This window comes from Eurosta solidaginis, chromosome 3 (genome assembly GCF_040869045.1).
Source record: "Eurosta solidaginis isolate ZX-2024a chromosome 3, ASM4086904v1, whole genome shotgun sequence".
Classification (NCBI taxonomy): Eukaryota; Metazoa; Arthropoda; class Insecta; order Diptera; family Tephritidae; genus Eurosta; species Eurosta solidaginis.
The window spans coordinates 203331952-203352853 of NC_090321.1; the positions used below are offsets into that span (position 1 = coordinate 203331952).

General features: G+C 32.9%; 1 protein-coding gene across 27 annotated transcripts in view; it reads right to left on the reverse strand.

The window, feature by feature from the left end:
- The window catches only part of LOC137244952 (uncharacterized), a 573457-nt gene that overhangs the window by 115040 nt on the left and 437515 nt on the right, over window positions 1–20902 (reverse strand). Inside the window, exon 6 of one of the 27 annotated variants that reach the window (XM_067774769.1) lies at window positions 2–1146. The exons of the other annotated variants lie outside the window; for them this stretch is intronic. Coding sequence (XP_067630870.1) covers window positions 1102–1146 — 45 coding nt within the window. The 3' untranslated portion in view covers window positions 2–1101. Of the gene's footprint in view, window position 1; window positions 1147–20902 lie in introns of those variants that run through there. 27 annotated transcript variants of the gene reach the window in all.

The window sequence follows — 20902 nt, forward strand, 5'->3', positions numbered from 1 at the left end:
AGATTTTTTAGTATATGCATGGCAAGTACGTCCGGACCTATGGTTTGAATGGTTTAGCATTTTATGGCTTTTTTTCAGTTACGTATATTTGGAGTGATGTTTTATTACAACATCATGCTGTTTGCTGTTCTTTGAAGTCTACGCAACAAATATGCAAAAGTTCTACAAAAATTTTTCAAAACTTCCATTTTACAATTTAACCAATATGGCAAGATTATTCGCAATGTATACAAACAATAAAACATCAAACTTCTCTTTCCGTCATAAAATTTCAAATGAATTTACCCTACAATTCTTACGTTATGCTTATGACGACAGAAACCACAGCAGTGGTGACAATAACAAATTACATGTCAATGGGTTCTATGTAAGGGCACGTAATCAGTAAGTAGAAGCGTGCCGAAGCATCGGATATTATAATGCCGTATATGCGACTTTTTGGAATCGGTCGGCAGTGGTAAACTACCCGGAATCGCATGAAATAAATGTGCTTATAAATTTAAATGGGTTGAAATTTGCACAGCAGTGAACAAAAAAAAGTTGAAGCAATTCTTATCAAAAATTAGCAGAAAGTTTTTCTAAGCTGTGTCGCCGCTCGACAGTAATTTGGCAAATACTCTGAATATATTTGTGCCATGAAAAGTTTCTCAGTGAAAACTCATCCGCCTTGCAGATGCCATTCGGAGTCAGATTAAAACAAGTAGGTCCCGTCCCGCCAATTTATAGGAAAATTGAATGGAGCATGACGCAAATTGGGAAAGAAGAAAGCTCGGCCTAAAATCTTTTGTGAGATTATCGCGTCTTAGATTTTATTTAAATTTGTTGCAAAAAAATTTCGAATTATCAAAATTTATTATTGTTATTGCTATTTCAATTTTTACTGCCGTATAGAGAAAGAAGAAAATAAAGAAATAATACAAAATCGGTACCTTTGGATTATGAGGTACTTACAGTCTTCCCTTTATAGTTCTTAGGCCCACTTGCAGAGCGGCAGGTTACTTTTTAACTCAAATGTGAGGTTAACTCTTAGTTAAAAATTAACATGCCGTTCTACAATTTGATGTTATGAATTGTACTCCTCATGTCAAGTTACCTCTGAATTTAAGTTAACTCAAAAGCAATGTTCTGTATTTTCCAAAGACTCACCTACGAAGAGAAGACAAATACACATTTTATTAGAAAGCGTAACCGATATATTTATATTTATGTTACGTCATCAAAATAGATATTACTGCAAGAAAAACTCTTAAGAAAGAGGAAAAATTTTCTGCAAAATAACGCAATTTGTTTTTTTGAAATTTTTGAAATAGTAAAAGCAAAAAAAAATTCTGAGTTGCTGTACAGTAACTCTAGATAACTGAAAATGGAGAAGTCAATTTTTGGATAATACGTCAAAATTGTCTACGCAATATCAACAAGTAAAGGTGTCTAAGTTCGGGTGTAACCGAACATTATATACTCAGCGCGAGCTTCAATTGTACATTTCATTTCAGATAAATTACTTTTCTACATAACACCTGGCACTGCCCGTTTAAAAAAAATGTCTCCCCATTTCCTCTTAAAATAAAACTTGATAAGTGAAATATCATTGATTCAAAACTATTTTTTGCTAAGTTATAGCTTATTATTCTAGTCTACGACCCTTTTAAACTTGTTTTATATCTAAGTTGCCGTGGTGGTTAATTTAGGTGCATTTGAGAATGTGTCTCGAAAGTTGGTATTTTATTTGGTTTGTGTATGTCTATGCAAATATGCAAATATGGAAAATCGAATGATTTTCCTGGTTATAACTTTTCATGGGGATGATTTGTACGAGTATGATTTTTCGGTGGGACAACTTGTCTCTGGTATGTATTGTTCGGCTACCAAAAAACGTCATCTGTAATATAAACTCTGAGACAAAAATATTTATTTTTGAAAACTTAATACAAGGTATTATACTCAGTTGAGCAGAGCTCACAAAGTATATTTACTTTGATTGGATAACGGTTGGTTGTACAGGTATAAAGGAATCGAGATAGATATAGACTTCCATATATCAAAATCATCAATATCGAAAAAAAAATTTATTGAGCCATGCCCGTTAACACGATAACTTGAGTAAATTTTGAGATATCTTGATGAAGTTTGGTATGTAGGTTCATGGGCACTCATCTCAGATCGCTATTTAAAATGAACGATATCGGACTATAACCACGCCCACTTTTTCGATATCGAAAATTTCGAAAAACCGAAAAAGTGTGATAATTCATTACCAAACATGGATAAAGCGATCAAATTTGGTAGGTGAGTTGAAATTATGACGCAGAATTGAAAAATAGTAAAATTTTGGACAATGGGCGTGGCACCGCCCACTTTTGAAAGAAGGTAATTTAAAAGTTTTGCAAGCTGTAATTTGGCAGTGGTTGAAGATATCATGATGCTTAATAAAAATTAGCAAAATCGGAGAACGACCACACCCACTTAAAAAAAAATTTTTTTTTAAGTCAAATTTTAACAAAAACTTTAATATCTTTACAGTACATATGTAAATTATGTCAACATTCGACTCCAGTAATGATATGGTGCAATAAAATATAAAAATAAAAGAAAATTTCAAAATGGGCGTGGCTCCGCCCTTTTTCATTTAATTTGTCTAGGATACTTTTAACGCCATAAGTCGAACAAAAATTTACCAATCCTTGTAAAATTTGGTAGCGGCTTAGATTATTGGACGATAACTGTTTTCTGTGAAAAAGGACGAAATCGGTTGAAGCCACGCCCAGTTTTTATACCCGGAAGAGTTTAGCCCCAGACAAACATGTATAGAAGTAAGACCCATGGAAATTTTATATATTTTCATTTATTATTCAGAACTTCAAACAGAACCAAACATTTTATTCATAGGTACAAATGTATATCTTTAAAAATTCTTAAACTAAATTCAAAAAAAGTTCAAATAAAATACATTGATAGATAATTAGATATTGAAAAGATCTTGAGTCTCAATTTTCTAAGATGACTTACAAGACTCGCATACAAAAGTAGCTTGCCATTTAGGGAGGCTTTTACTGTCCAAACTAAATCGCATTGTAAACACGATAACCATGTTGGGTTGCCTTCGTCAATCTCAAATACCTTATTACAAAAAGCACACACCGTATCGTTACTAGGCGGAGCCTCTATCCAAGGGTCTTCATCTGAGCTCGGCAACTGCAAACTTTCTTCAGATTCGCTCGAAGAACTTTCCCTATTTGGTTTTTGGTGGCTTCTTCTTTCGCTTCTCGGCATTCCTTATGCTCTCCTCCAAAGATGATTTGTATGGCGATGTTGTTAATACCGTCGCAACTGATCATTTACCTCTGGAGCTAGTAGATTGTTTTATTTTCGGCGGTGGTGAGATCTTCCAAGATGTTACAAATTTTCTCATAGCTGCACTACTAGTGCTGGCGACTGATTCTTCTAAGTTTGCTTGCATAGAAGCTTCTTCGTGAAAATGTTTTTATCTTTCAGCGATAAAGTTGGCTTCTTGTAATATATGTTTATCAAAAGCATAAATTCCAGTACACTTAAACCCATTTATTGCGATCTGAGCTGTTTGAAAATATGCTTGTGAGAACAACTCAACAACGTCGAATTGGGTTATCTTTTGGCCTTGTTCTCGCATAAAACTTCGTATTTCGTCATTATAATACGTTTTAAGGGCCCCACAAACGATTTATCGAGAGGTTGCATCTTGTGTGTACAATGTGGTGGTAAAGATATAATAACAACACCATTATGACGAGCTTTGTCAAGAACCTCAATATTTCTCGTATGACTATAATGACCGTCTAAAATGAGCAGCATTGGGTTTTCTTTTGAAGGTTTGGTGAACCGTAGGAAATGATCAAACCATTTAGTGAATATTAGTATTTGTATCCAGCCGGATATATGACAAGAAGAATCGTAACCGGGAGGGGCATGTCTCATTAACAGTGGATACGGTTTTTTTCTGGGAAAAATAAAAAATGGTGGAACAGAAGCCCCCCTTGCACAGTTTACCACGGTAATAAAACATCCTCCCTCCGCTGACGCCATATATCGAATTTGCCTTTTTCCTTTCGCCGCCAAAATTTTCGGCTGCCTACTTTGAACAATAGACAATCTGGTCCCGTCCACGTTCCATATTCGCGTTGGAGCGAAATTATACTTCTCGTACTCGTTCTCCAATAAGCTATAAACTTTACTCACGCTTTCCTCATTAAAGCATTTAGCACTAGCCATTGAGGTTCCTGTCGCGCTTCGTAGGCTTATTTCGGACGTGTGCCTTTTTAGAACGGCATGCAACCAATCCTTACGCGCGCATTCCTTTATCAAAGAAAATGAGTTGTCAATAATATTGCGCTTCGCAACTTGAAACGCGAGGGAGCGGATATCGCTGCGAGTGAGTCCCCAAAACCGTGACTCCATTTCCTTAACATATTTTACCAGTTCCATTTCCAAGTCTTGGTTGAATACGGGTTTGCATTCTAGTGGCGTGTTCAAAATATAATCTATAGATCGGTCACTGCGAGCGGCTCTTTGTAACGTTGCAAATGGCACACAAAATGTTTTTGAAGCCAAGAGTATGCCCATCTTGTCTCCTCTCACAGCTAACATGGCTTTCCTCATACTCTCGGCATTCCACTTTCGAATATTGCCTTTCTTGGTCATGATCTAACAGAATACAGAAAAATACATCACTTGTTTGTTGTTAATAGGTTAGGAGTTTAATGTAATATACCATATACCATATCACATTAGCCGAATTTAACTTTTTATACTCAGCTGAACAGAGCTCACAGAGTATATTAACTTTGTTCGCATAACGGCAATCTGTAAGGGCATAAACTAATCGAGATAGCTATAGACTTCTATATATCAAAATGATCTGTGCGAAAAAAGGAATTCATTTAGCCATGTCCGTCCGTCCGTCCGTCCATAAACACGATAACTTGAGTAAATTTTGAGGTATCTTGATGAAATTTGGTACGTGGGCTCCTGGGCGCTCATCTCAGATTGCTATTTAAAACGAACGAAATCGGACTGCAACCGCGCCCACTTTTTCGATATCGAAAATTTCGAAAAACAGAAAAAGTGCGATAATTCATTACCAAAGACGGATAAAGCGATGAAACTTGGTAGGTGGTTTGACCTTATGACGCAGAATAGAAAATTAGTAAAAGTTTGGACAATGGGCGTGGAACCGCCCACTTTTAAAATAAGGTAATTTAAAAGTTTTGCAAGCTGTGATTTGGCAGTCATTGAAGATATGATGATGAAATTTGGCAGAAACGTTACTCCTATTACTATATGTGTGCTAAATAAAAATTAGCAACATCGGATGACGAACACGCCCACTTTAAAAAAAAAAAATTTTTTAAGTCAAATTTTCACAAAAAATTTGATATTTTTACAGAATATAGGTAAATTATGCCAACATTCAACTCCAGTAATGATATGGTGCAACAAAATACAAAAATAAAAGAATATTTCAAAATGGGCGTGGCTCCGCCCTTTGTCATTTAATTCGTCTAGAATACTTTTAATGCCATAAGTCGAACAAACATTTACCAATCCTTATGAAATTTGGTACGGGCATAGATTCTATGACGATAACTGTTTTCTGTGAAAATGGGCGAAATCGGTTGAAGCCATGCCCAGTTTTTTTACACAGTCGACCGCCTGTCCTTCCGCTTGGCCGTTAACATGATAACTTGAGCAAAAATCGATATATCTTAACTAAACTAGTTCACGTACTTATCTGAACTCACTTTATCTTGGTATAAAATATGGCCGAAATTTGACTATGACCACGCCCACTTTTGCGATATCGAAAATTACGAAAACTGAAAAAAATGCCATAATTCTATATCAAATATGAATTATAGAACTAAGGCCCACTCCCTTTTAAAATACTCATTAACACCTTTCATTTGATACCCATATCGTACAAAGAGATTCTAGAGTCTCCCCTGGTCCACCTTTATGGTGATATCTCGAAAAGACGTCCACCTATAGAACTAAGGATAACTCCCTTTTCAAATACTCATTACCACCTTTCATTTATTACCCATATCCTACAAACACATTCTAGAGTCACGCCTGGTCCACCTTTATGGCGATATCCCGAAATTGTGTCCACCTATAGAAATATGGCCCACTCCCTTTTAAAATGCCCTTTAATACCTTTCATTTGATGCCCATGTCATACAAACACATTCCAGAGTTATCCTAGGTTCATTTTCCTAAATGGTGATTTTCCCTTATTTTGTCTCCAAAGCTCTCAGCTGAGTATGTAATGTTCGGTTACACCCGAACCTAGCCTTCCTTACTTGTTTTAAATTTAATTTGTTTTTAAAAATTCCACTTCACTTTATTGAAAACTTACCTGATCTATAGCTAAATAGGTTCGCGTTAAATGAAAACTAAATATTGTTTTAAAAAAATGTGTGTTAAATTCAAAGAAACCGATTTGAAAAGTACGCACTTGAATAATTACGACCGCACCACTCAATGAGAGCAAACGAAGCATTCGTCAGCATATATAATTCTGCTGCAACAGTTTTCTGCCGTTATACATATTTTAAATAACAAGTTCTTGTTGAAGAAAGCATAGTTCAGAAAATAAGCGGGTATATAACACAACCCTCCCATATCGCAATACCCGAAGTTACTCTACACATTTCCACCTAGAACTAAAACGTAGAAAATAAAATGAAAATAAAACAAGTAAGGACGGGACTGTTTTCGGCTGTGCCAAATACTTCATACCTTTCATGAATGGGCTGAACAATAATCTTATCCCATTCGTAATCTCCAAATAATGCGCTGTATAAGATAAGAAATATATAGTGAACAGATGTACATACCTAAACGATTTTGAGGTAAATATAAAAAAATGGCAAAAAACCCCCTAATCTGAACGATCGGTTGTATGGGATATATATTATATATAGGTCCGATAGAAATGATTTTTACAGGAAATCTTCTATGATATATTATAATTAATATCACCAAGTTTAACGTTTTTATATTGGAAATTAAGGAGAAATTTCCAAAAATCTTTCTATCTGAACCATCGGTTGCATGGGATATATACTATATATAGCTCCGCTCAAAGTGATTTTTTTAGAAAATCTTCTTTGATATATTAGAATATATATCACCGAGTTTCAAGTTTATACTTTCTAAATTGCGGCAGGAATGACCAAAATCGTCTTATCTGAACGATCGGTTGTATGGGAGATATGAGTTATAGTGGTCCGATCCTACCGGATCCGACAAATGTCTAATATAATACAAAAATACATCCTTGTGCCTAATTTCATTGAGATATCTCAAAATTTGAGGGACTAGTTTGCGTTCAAACAGACAGACGTACGGACAGAAGGACGGACAGACGTACATGGATATATCAACTCAGTTCGTCGCCCTGATCAATTCGGTATACTTAATGGTGAGTCTATCTTCTATATTTATCAACGTTACAAACATCGGACCAAAGTTAATATACCATTTCATGTTCATGAAAGGTATAAAAATGGTAAAAACTTCCTTTATATAAATGGGCAAAAATTAGCAAAAAATGTATCCTTATTACAAAGACATATTTTTGCAGAACTTTGATTTTAAAATTTTGACATAGAAATTGTAAAAATATGTATGAGAGATAAAAATAAAAATTAATTGGCTATATTATAACAAATTTTGGGAAATTCTCATTATTTTGCGCAGTCTGCTATCGTTCGAATCGCTGAACTATGGAATAAATAACTCAAATATTCAGTATAGCAATAGCTCCTTTATTTACAACTTTTCTGTAGTAGTACTTTCACTAACTGCAATAGTACTTTCACCAAACTGACAGATTATTCCTCAGCTTGCTCTGCCTTCATATTCTCGGATACCTCGTTCACCCATTTCTCCTAAGGCCTAGAAGCGAACAGCTCCTTATTTATGTCTCCTTTATGTATCTGATATATACGTTTCTCTTTTTGCTATATGCGTGTGCATTTGTAAGAACTTCTGCCCCTAGCTGCCGACTACATATATGTATGTGAAATATTCTCTTTGCTGTTAGCTTAGTGGTTTACATGTATGTGTGGCAGATTGTTTTAATGTGTACGTATACATATGTGTAGCTGCTTACTTTGCTGTTGTTGTGGATTTATTTACTAGCAGCATAGTGATGTATAGAACTGCCAACTTTCCAGTCCAACTAATGTGTGCTCCAATCTTATATTTTTATTTCTCATAAAATTGTTTACAATTTCTGTGTCAAAATTTTAAAATCAAAGTTCAGCAAGAATATGTCTTTGTATAAGGACACATTTTTCGTTGATATTTGTCCATTTGTATGAAGGAAGTGCTTAACATTTTTTTATTTTATTTTTATTTTAGTCTCAAAAATGAGTTTATATATGATCTTTTATAAACAAACGTGTTTTGCAATTTCCTAGTTACATAAATTATTTATGGTAAAATCACAACTTTTCGGTTTTTACAAAATTTCGGAATTAATTTAAATAAAAAGCATTTTTTTGAAATACTTAATACGCATGTATTTAACGTACGACGTAATTATTTATTGAAAAAATGGTGTCCGCTGAGATTTTCAAAACTCCGATATTTTCTTGACAAATAGGGGAAACTTATATTCTAGGAAAGATTCTACGAGAGCTCTTAAATAAGTTCTGCATTAACGTAAAAGTTGAAAAAATTCTCTTCAAGTTAAGTATTTTTTTTTTATTGTCAAGTATATGAAATTTGGGTGAAAATCAATGATAATACGCAAAAATTTTGTGTCGATATTTCGAAAATATATATTTTTTTTATAATAAATTAAAAGTTATATAGTTTGATTTCGAAACAAAAATTTTTTCTCAAGCTCAAATATATCTTAAATGTAAGTTTTCATAGAAATATATTTGGTGATTTTCGAAAATTTTTTTGAATAATTTTTTATAAATTGTGTAAGCTTTGCAAGGGCTAATAATTGCCATAATTTTTCCGATCTTTTGAGTTTTGATATTAATTTTTACGAAATATTAAGTATAAATGTGTTTTTACGTAATTGTGTACTGAAAAAACATTGTGGGTTGTGATTTTCGAAAGTTTTTTTGAAATATACAAGGAAAAAACACATATTCTATCTGAACGCTCTAAACTAGAGGTCTTGAATTAGTTTTTTAAATAATTATTTTTTATTAAAGATAAGTATGTACAATTTAGGCAAAATTCATTGGAAAAGCAGTGAAAAGACCTAAAAAATTAAATTTTGATTCGATTTGGAAAATTATTATTTTTTGCAGATTCGCATTTCAAAATTACAATTGTTAGATTCGAAATAAATATTGTTTTTGCAAGCTCGAATATGTACTTAGGAATTATATATTTAATTAAAAAAAACGTGTTTTATGATTTCGAAACTTTTTTATATTTCTGAATGCTTTGTGATGTTTTTCAAAATTTTCGATATTAATTTAAAAAAAATATTATTTTAATTATAAAAAATGTGTTTTATGATTTTAAAACTTTTTTTATATTTTTTAATACTTGGCAATGTTTTTCAAAATTTTCGATATTGATTTCAAAAAAAAAAAAAAAATATTATTTTAATTAAAAAAACGTGTTTTGTTAATATATTGAAATGCTTTGCGAAGACTTAATGCAATACTGTAATTTTTAGGGTTATCAAAATTTTTCGATATTAATTTCAAAAAAAAAAAAAAATATTTTTTCGATATAATTTTTTCTATATTAAAGTTTATAGAAATTCGTCTTTTTAATTTATTGAAAAACATTGTGGTTTGCGTTTTTCGAAATTTCGAAACCGATTCAGAATAAGATATTTAATAACATCAAATGCTTGGTGAACAAAACTTTTTATGAAAATTATTATAAAGACGTGTCTTTTTTGCGAATATTCAACTAAAAATATACATGAGTTATTAGGATTGAATTTAATGTGAGTTGAAGCGCTTTGACACTAAGTTTTTATTATTATTATTTTTTTTTTTCAACCAAGTGCTGATTATGTGCCAACACGCACACACGCATAAGCTCAAGTGTTGGTAATAACTTCTTCTTGATTGCGATAAAAGCAGTAACTTTTCTGAATGTGGGCCAAATCAGAGACGAAAGCAATACAAATTTTTTTAGCACATCGCATATTCGAAAAAAAACATACAAAAGTGAATATACATATCTAAATATCTGCGATCTAATAGCTGTCGTCAATACATAGTGTACATTTGTCTGCTTATGCTAGAATATTTGTAAGGATGTCTAGTGAAAGAAGCTTTTCAAACTATAAGGACGAGAAGTAGAGCAAGCAAAGAAAAAACAAATGGTGGCAATAAAAACTGAAACAAAATCAATGCGATGACAGACAAAAGCAAATGCGGCCAACTTTTTCAATTATACGTCGGAACAGCTGAAATATATTTCGCGATGTAGCTAACGCCGATGGGAATGAACAGATAAACGAATACTTTGAATTTAAGAGGCGTTGATATTATTGATGGTAGTTGATATATGTATACCGTCTTAGCAAATACTGACATCTATAAAAATGGTTTTAAAACTTCTGAAAACTTTTCGAGTAATCTAAGGAGATTAAATGAAAAATCAATAACAAAACGGAATATTTGGGACTCGATATTGATTTCGAAAAAACTATGGCTTAAAAGTATAAAATGCTGTATAACTTACTGTTACTTGTTACTGCCAGCCCTTAATTTTGCGGTTTTCGAAATATGGATTTAAATTTTTTTTGTTGTATTCGTGTAGCCGCGAATATTGATTTGAACTTTTTGGTGAGACCGCAATAGACTTGACTTGACTTTGTCATGTTTGTGACTTTTTATAGAGATTTCCAACAAAAAACATTTTTGAAAATATTAAATTATTGTAAAGTAGTGTGTGTGTGTGTATTTCGAAGAGATTATTTATTGAAAAGACGTTGTTTTGTGTTTTCCGCAGTATATATCGATTAAGAACAAAATATTTTTGGAAATTTTTGGGGTTTTAAACTATATCGATGTTGCTTTCGAAAAATAGATATGAAAAATCGATCTTATGATTCGAAGAGAATAATGTGATTATCGAAAAGTTTTTTTTTTTAAATACTAAGTTTGGGCGGCGGCCACCGTGGTGTGATGGTAGCTTGCTCCGCCTATCACACCGTATTCGCTGGGTTCGCACCCCGGGCAAAGCAACATCAAAATTTTAGAAATAAGGTTTTTAAATTAGAAGAAAATTTTTCTAAGCGGGGTTGCCCCTCGGCAGTGTTTGGTAAGCGCTCCGGGTGTATTTCTGCCATGAAAAGCTCTCAGTGAAAACTCATCTGCCTTGCAGATTCCGTTCGGAGTCGGCATAAAACATGTTGGTCCCGTCCGGCCAATTTGTAGGGAAAATCAAGAGGAGCAGGACACAAATTGGAAGAGAAGCTCGGCCTTAGATCTCTTCGGAGGTTATCGCGCCTTACATTTATTTTTTATTTATTTAAGTTTGGGCATTAAAAAATGTTAAACCAGAATGATTCCGACTTGTGATTGTCGAACCAAGTGAACGAAGAACGGTGAAAACGGCTTGCATATAGATGGCGTTGTTCAAAAAAGTTCTGAGATTAGGCGTTTTTGGAAAATTTTCAAATGTAGGACGTTCTTGAGATCAGTTCTAGATTATTTCGACGGAATTTTGTTTTTCGATATGTTAGGAATGTATCATTTCGAAGCGAGTTTTTGTTTAAAAGAATTTTACAATTTTTTAATTTTTATTGTTGTTATCTGTTAATTTATTCGATATTTCGACTTTAATTTGAAGTCATCATCAGGAACTTTACCAGAAACCTTAGAAGACTTCTTCTAAAACATATCTGAAGATTCCGAAGGTTTCGAAGGTTTATACCGACGGCCAAAACCAAAATCATAAAAGAATTTTATCCTATTACTTTTGAAACTTCATAAACAATTTCGCACACTCTTTTTTAGAAATATTCAGTTCACTGAAAGTTTTCAGATTTTCGAAACTTTAGTATTGAATTCGAGCAAAAGGTTTTTTCGAATTTAAATATTTTTGTATTACTTTTTGCAAAATCAAAATGTTTCCGTTTATAAATTTTTCGAAATTAGCTTCGGAACAAAATTTTTTTTGCAATAATTATTTGTTGACGTAATTATATATTTGGAAATCAATGTTTGATAACGAAATGATTTCCAAGGAGTTTCTACTGTAGACGTTCAAACTTTTCAATGTTATTTGAATGAGATATTAAGAAAGTATTTTAAAAATGTTAAATGTTTTGCAAGTATTACCTGTGATGAAAGGATAATTTTCGGTTAAAAAATTATTGATATTAGTTTCGAAGAAAATTTATTTTCGAAAAGTTGAGTATGAAAGCTTTTTTATTCAAAAATAAAAAAATTAATTGTATAATTCTTGTAACTTCGAAAGCGATTTCGAACAAAGTATTTTGAAATTCTGTTAATCTTTTATGAAAAACCAGGATGGGAACATTTTCAAAAGTTTGATATCGAAGTCGCTCAAAATATTTTAAAATATTGCAATATTAGCCATTGCGTCTTGCAACACCACACTTTTTTGGTCCAAAAAATTTTCGAAATTAACTTGAAAAACTTGTTTTTTTAAAAGATCATGTATGCATTTTTTACATAATTAAGCATTAGGATAACCCAGTATAATGTATGCACCCACAAAAGAAAACCCTTTAAATATTTAAAAAAAATTTAGTTGCAGTTGCATTTACTCTTGCCTGCGTATGACAGTTTTCTATCAAGTTGCAAGTGTGCTGCATAGAATTTCTTTTCATGTATTGCTTCTCTGCCAGAGGCGACAGCAACATCAATAGTTGCTACCATATCCTTCTTCTTTCGTTTCTTCTGCGCTAAAGCATCATTAAGGTACATTAATAAAAATTGATATGTACATATGTACGAACATCATTATTAAGTGCTATGTTGTATTAATTTTCCCGCACAGTACTGCACCGATGACTCGAGTTAATGCTGTCGCATAGGTGACATACTATATGAAATGAGCCAAAAAAGTCTTTTGCATTTTCATAACACTGCAAAAATAATAAAGGTGGATAAGTTATAACTAAGCGCAGAAAAGAACAAAAAATAAATAAACAACAGCAATAAAGACCTCACTTATACTGAAGGTCCACCAGAACTTTATTACTTACATCATTCATTTCGCCAAAAGTAAGAGTACAAATGAAGTGTTGCATATCATAGCAAAAATTCGAAAAATTAAAAATGAATACAATTCACCGTTGAAAATTTTGGTTCAAATCTTAAACTTTTTTGGCAACATATATGACCAAACTTTTATTGCTTGTAAATCCAGACCTTTTTGAAAGTTTAAATAAAATGTGCTAATTAATACGACTGGTTTTGAATTGAAACATTTTGGTTTAGAATTTAGTCCAGGAAATTTCTATTTTTCAAATCAAGAAACACTAATATTAAAACATTTTGGTTTATATTCAAAATTTAATAATTGTTTTTGTTTTTATCGGCCTATTGATAAATCATTCAAGGTTCGAATCGAGCTCAAGGCCAGAACAATAATTTTTTCTAATGATAATTATTGTTATTTTTCAAAATTTAATTGTTTAAATGTGAAACCAAAAGATTCTAGAAACATAAAATTTTTGTTTGCTTTTTAAACCCATGAGTTTATATTTTAAACCTTCAAAAACCGGAATGAAAACATTGCAGTTTAAATTTTATGTTCCATATATTAAACCACAGAATATGTAGTTAAAACTTTCCGGATTGAATTTATATGTAAAAGAAAAAAAACAGATTTAAAACATTTTGATTTATGTTTAATAAATTCATCATAAATAGATTTACAAATGTCCTAATTTAAGTTCTCTTCATAAAGTGCCACAATACAATACAAATACCTCACTGCTGATTTGGAAGCTTTAAGCGCCTTGTCATTTTATAGGAGCCTGTTCTCTGCAAAGTAGAGATCTGCAGCTTCCAGTAGGAAAAAAGTACAGCCGCTAAATTGCATAATAAGATTTGCAGTTCCTTCTTTTGAAGCCTTGCTGCCAGGGGTGGTGCGAAAACCCATTCCTTCACTTTGAATTCAAAAGCATCTGCCACTAATATGAAATGCTGATGCTATTTTTACTTAAGAAGACATAATAATTTTACATACCAGCTGTTCGGTGCATTGTTTTTTAATTAAATGGGTTTTCATAAATGAAATTATCTGGTAATTTTCAGAAAATTTAGTTTCAACAAAAAAGTCTTCGTTGCATTTAATTTTTCACGAATAGGGATGTATGCATGTATAAAAAACTTTAGGAAATAACGGGAATATGGGTAGAACTTCTTGGTTTTAATTTTCAACCTCTCACTGGTCTAAAATTTAACCCCAAAAATATTAAAAACGAGTCCGCTGGCAGTTACGAATGTAAGACTTTTAGGTTTTGAATTTAAACCAGACATTCGAAAACTCTTTTTCAAATTTCTGTACAAAAATTTAAACCTAAATATTTACAAAAGTGGGTTTATCTTCTAATAGCTAACAATGTAGACTCAACAAGTTTAAAAACGCGATACTGGCAAAACTTTTTGGTTTAAATTTCAAACCACACATTTGTCTACATTGAAAAATATTAAAAATGAGTTCCCAGGCAGTTACGAATGTAAGAATTTTTGGTTTTAAATTTAAACCTGTCATTGGAAATACTCTTTTTCAAATTTCTGTACAAAAATTTAAACCCAAATATATTAAAAATTGCGCTTATCCTCTAAAAGCTAACAATATCTTATATATAAATAGACAAGATGAAAAAATGTGGAACCGTTTTCTGCTAAACTATAATTCTAAGGTATACAAATTATTGTATTGATAGGAAATTTTGAGCTGCACTGTTATCCATAAATAAACAAATCTTTTTAATGTAAAAAATTTAACATAAAAGTCGCACCCCTACACAAGCACCTATTCATACTGTAACGAATTTACTGCAATTCCCCTTATTTGCAATCTTCTGCCAACGTTCGTACCGCTAAACTGTTGAATAAATAACTCCAATATTGATTAATGGAAAAATGGCCTTTATTAAAGTACTTCACAATAACACTTATACATTGCAACGAATAGCTTGCTTAATAGCCAAACTGATTGATAGCTCAAATGAAACTCTTCTATAGCCCGACAGATTGCGTGCTCTCTGATTTCAACGTTCGCATCTTCTAGGCGCTTCCATTTCCAGAATCTACTAGTTGTCCATGTGCTCTCAAATTTCTCAGCTGTAACTACAATTGCATGATTTTATAGCTTCTCTCATTGCATATTTTCAGGAGTATCTCAGATATATGCATGTAGTTGTGCCTTGCTTCTCAGCTGCGTGTACCTACATATGTGTAGACATAATGATTGATTCGTTTATGTAGATACAAGTGACTGTCTGCTTTATTGTTGTTGTGACTGCATTTACTTAGCATCAGACTAGGGATGTGAGTATCACTTAGTGTCACTCATAATCGTCACAATACTATAGACACTAGGCCGGGTCGATTTTTGGGGAGGCAAAAAAATCGCCCATTGCTCTGCGAAAATCATATTCTAGGGATCAAAATAAGAAACTTTGCCGAAGGAACCATACCTCTAAAACGAATTCTGATGTCCCCCCTTTGGGTCGTAGGAGCGATTTTTAAATCGACCCGCCCTAATAGACACGCTGTGTGTGTGAACTTGCTTTTTGTGTACTATGCTGAATCGTGAGCAAGGTCGAGGAGTTGCTTTGTACACAATAAAAATGAAACAAAATATATGACATTTCCCTATTTTGAGTTTACTTATTCATTATATTACGCATCGAATGTTCCTATTATTATATTAAAATGACAAATTATATTTCTTTTATTTTCATTTCCCTTCCATTGATTTTCCTTCCTTTCCTTTCCTTTCCCTTCCTTTCATTTCCTTTCCTTTCAATAGCTGTAGTTTCTTATATTTTTAAACATTACGTCCAAAAAGTACTTTAAAGCCATCTTAGAATAAATAAATAAATATAAATTAAAAGTTTAGTTAGTTTTGAACTATGTAATAGTTTCTCAAAATTTTTTCCGTATTGAAATTGTTCAACTTAGCAATATATTAATATTAATAAAAATTTCTACGTTTTTAAATAACTTTTTTTCTTACTAAGGTAAATATCGTTAAGTATGAACAATAAAAATTGTATATATTATTTTAACTGCTTATGTGGTTGAATTCCAACCACTGCGCGAACTCTAGTAGAATTAAAAATCTTAAGAACGCGATACTGGTAAAACTCTTTTTCAAGTTTCTGGACTAAAATTTAAACCAAGATATCTTAAAAATTGCCTAAAACTATTAAGTTGAATTAAAAGTAGTATAAAAAAGCTTAAAAACAGCAGTAAACTTTGCCATATTTAAAAAATGTACTAAAATTTTTGGCCCTGTGAGTATAAGGCTTGTGTAATGTAGAAGCCTGCATTTTCTCTCTACCAATTGAACGATTTGAAGGAATCACTTTTGAGTTCCTTTTTTGCACTTAAAAGCATTGTCGCAGAAAAAGAACCAAAGGTAAAAAACTACTTGTAACAAGAATCATAATAAGCCACGACGAAAAATCCCCCCCCCCCCCCCCCCCCCCCCCAAATAAACAAAAGCGATGATACAAATATCGCCCCCTGGGACTTGGCAGTTGTTTAGAAGTGTTTCAACAAGTTGTTGCTGTTCGCTTTTATATTTGTACGTTACACGATTTTATTTGTTTTGTTGTTGATGATATCACTTATAAGCGTATTTGGGGCATATTTAATGTTTGTGGCATCGCATCAAGTCCAGAAGTTTTCTCATGCGTGCAATATAAGTGTATACTGACACTGACGCATGTCGTGCATACAAACAAACACATACTCACAATACTTAGGCCCCTCTATGTATTTGAAGGGTTGCTATAAAAAAAAGTATAGCATTTATGACAAGTTGTTGCCTCAGCTATTATAACGACCTGCCAGTTTCATATAAATACCATTCCTACTACAAAAAAAAAATCAAGAAAAAGCAAAATATGCAGTTAGTACATAAAAGCTAAAGTGCGCACCTTTCAGAGCGAGAATGAAAAATGACTTATGGTTAGATGAAAGCATATGGGGAACTTCGACCCAACTAGAGTTTTAAGTTTATGGGAGAAATGGTTGCTAAACCAGACCTATTTAGTAACGCTCAAGCCAAAAAAAAGGCTTTAATTTTTTCGGAAAGTAAAATAGTCCCTGCTGGGGCGCCATTCGCGTAGCTGGGTAAAGTTAAAATACTGCGCAAATAAATTCAGTCAAAACAAGAAAGGACGGAACTGCTTTCGGCTGTGCCGACGACTTCATACCTTTCATGAATGGGCTGAACAATAATCTTATCCCATTCGTAAACTCCAAATAATCGGCTGTATAAGATAAGAAATATATAGCGAACAAGTGTACATACCTAAGCTATTTTTAAGATAAATATAAAATAAAACGTACGATATGGGTATCAAATTAAAGGTATTAATGAGGGTTTTAAAAGGGAGTGGTGGTAGTTGTATATGTGAAGGCGTTTTCCAGATATCGACCAAAATGTGGACCAGGGTGACCCATAACATCATCTGTTGGATACCTAAAATTTATTTAAATATGTAATACCACGAACAGTATTCCTGCCAAGATTTCAAGGGTTTTTTATTTCGCCCTGCAGAACTTTTTCATTTCATTCTACTTAATATGGTAGGTGTCACACCCATTTTACAAAGTTTTTTTCTAAAGTTACATTTTGCGTGGTAATAGTCGGATTTCGGCATTTTTTATTGGTATAAAGTGAGTTCGGATAAGTGCGTGAACTGAGTTTGGTAAAGATATATCGATTTTTGCTCAAGTTATCGTGTTAACGGCCGAGCGGAAGGACAGACGGTTGACTGTGTATAAAAACTGGGCGTGGCTTCAACCGATTTCGCCCTTTTTCACAGAAATAAGTTATCGTTCTAGAATCTAAGCCCCTACCAAATTTCACAAGGATTGGTATATTTTTGTTAGACTTATGGCAATAAAATTATCCTAGAAAAATTAATTGAAAAAGGGTGGAGCCACGCCCATTTTGAAATTTTATTTCATTTTTGTATTTTGTTGCACCATATCATCACTGGAGTTAAATGTTGACATAATTTACTTATATACTGTAAAGATATTCACTTTTTTTTTTATTGGACCAAAAAATTTTTTTTTTTTTAAAGTGGGCGTGGTCGTTCTCCGATTTGGCTAATTTTTATTAAGCATACATATAGAAATAGCAGTAACGTTCCTGCCAAATTTCATCATGATATCTTCAACTACTGGCAAATTACAGCTTGCAAAACTTTTAAAATACCTTCTTTTAAAAGTGGGCGGTGCTACGGTCGTTGTCCAAAATTTTACTAATTTTCTATTCTTCGTCATAAGTTCAACTCACCTACCAAGTTTCATCGCTTTAGCCGTCTTTGGTAATGAATTATCGCACTTTTTCGGTTTTTCGAAATTTTCGATATCGAAAAAGTGCGCGTGGTTATAGTCCGATATCGTTCATTTTAAATAACAATCTGAGATGAGCGCCCAGGAACCCACGTACCAAACTTCATCAAGATACCTCAAAATTTACTCAAGTTATCGTGTTAACAGACGGACGGACGGACATGGCTCAATAAATTTTTTTTCGATCCTGATGATTTTGATATATGGAAGTCTATATCTATCTCGATTCCTTTATACCTGTACAACCAACCGTTATCCAATTAAAGTTAATATACTATCTGAGCTCTGCTCAACTGAGTATAAAAATAGGTAGGTACTTTGTGTGTAGATGCAAAGGTTTACGTTTTTTGTCGTCTGCATGTAAAAACTATGACTACGACTTACGTATTTCAACAATATATGACGTATACGTAAACATTTGATGAAATTTGAAACTTCTATCTGTTAAAATGGAGCGCAAGTTGCGAAAAGTTCCTTATCTGAACAATCGAGATATATACTCGATATACGATTTTGAACAAGCAGCCGACATGGGGTGATACGCTACTCAGCAGCCGCAATGAACTGACAAACACAAAGGAAAATGGCTTATTATCTTAGAACTTTATATTCCTACATTGACTTTGACATAAGGGTTAAGCTTTTGTGCGGTCCTGCTACAGAGGGGGTATTCACCTTTTTTCTGAAATTTCAAAAAGCTCTTTTCCGTTAAGTATTCATGGAAGCCTTCCGCATAAACCATTAATTTAGAATATTCGGAATATGTTCATTTGATACTACCTCACGTGGTCCGAATATATCAAATAGGTATATACATTATATTTCAAATATAAACCCATTCCCCAAATTCTTAAATGGAGACGAATGTTCCGAACATACGGAATTAATAGAACAGAAGGTCGACTTCTAATACGCGCCCAAAAATATCCAGAGAAGTGTCAAAGGACGCGTATTGACCTCGATAACAATAATTCGAAGGCGCAAATAAAAATTTTAGCTCGTTCAAAATATATTGACGAAAACCCGAAAAGTGACCCCGGTTGCGTTGGCGGCCTTCAGCCGAGCTTATAAAAAATTCCCTGGCGGCTCCACCAATGAGGTGGGATCAAAATTAAATGCGTGCGAAGTCCCTTTGTACACAAAATCTTTTTCACTGCACAAATATATTACAACAACGACATGAAAATGTCCAACTTCAGCTGCAAATATCTCCGGATAGAGATACAAATTTTCTTTTCCGCCTTTGCATTATTGCTGCCGAGGTCACCTCTCTCGATATTTTTAGACGCATATTAGCAGTAGACTCCTGTTCTAAGTTAACACGCCCAATAAGTACATTTCGTTATGGCATCTCCAATATTTACTAATGACATTTTTACGTGAATCGATTTAATAGTCGAGTTTTTGACATTGAACGATGAATTTTGAATTGGTTTAGGCTTCGTATATTCATAGGTTTACGAAAGTGCACGATTTCTTGGTGTCCTCACTTTTCATAAAATTACCTATGTCCAATGTTCAGCCATACTTAGAGATCGAGGATAGTTAATAAATTCACTATAAAATTAAAAAAAAAAAATGTTCTAAGGAATCAAGCAGTTCAGTACTTATCGGGTATTTGTAAACTGATTGCTTCCTATTTCTACTACTAATATTTTTCGAAAATTCGCACAGATACATCACAGATTACGGACGTCAATTCGATTTGGGAGCAAAATTGCTGCAATTGTCAAAGAATGTGTCTGTCGAGCAAACCTCTTGTGATTGAATCATGGATGGTAGCTTCAGCGCAAAATAAATTCCTGACATGCTCTGAACACTAACAAAAAAAAAAAACTATTTCAGTGATAACAAGTTACTGCTAAAACAATAACAACAGCAATGAAAACATGACAAAAACATTCACGGAAAATAACATTAGAAAATAATAAATGAAAGTCCATGCAATATTGAGGGGAAAGCTGCCCTAAATGAAATGAAACAAATATTCCCAGAAAATAACGAAATGCTTGAGACGTTTAAGTAGTCTTTTTAACAACACAAAGCCAAAATAATAGAATGTACAAAAAGTGAAACGGAAAAGTACAAAAAAATATGAATGGCAGTAATGAAGTGGAAGTATCGAATGTTGCAAATTCGAAGTGGATGACTAGGTAAAATCTTTATTTACACGTTTAATCTTTCAGCAAAGTTGACTACAAACTTTCGCTCACAAGAGACTCTTATAATTTTTTAAGAGCGAAAGAAAAGTAGAAATTGGTAGGTAAGTATAAGCCAACATGGTTTTCAAAGATACATTTATTTATATATGTTTGTTTTTTTTTTTTTTTGGAAGGATC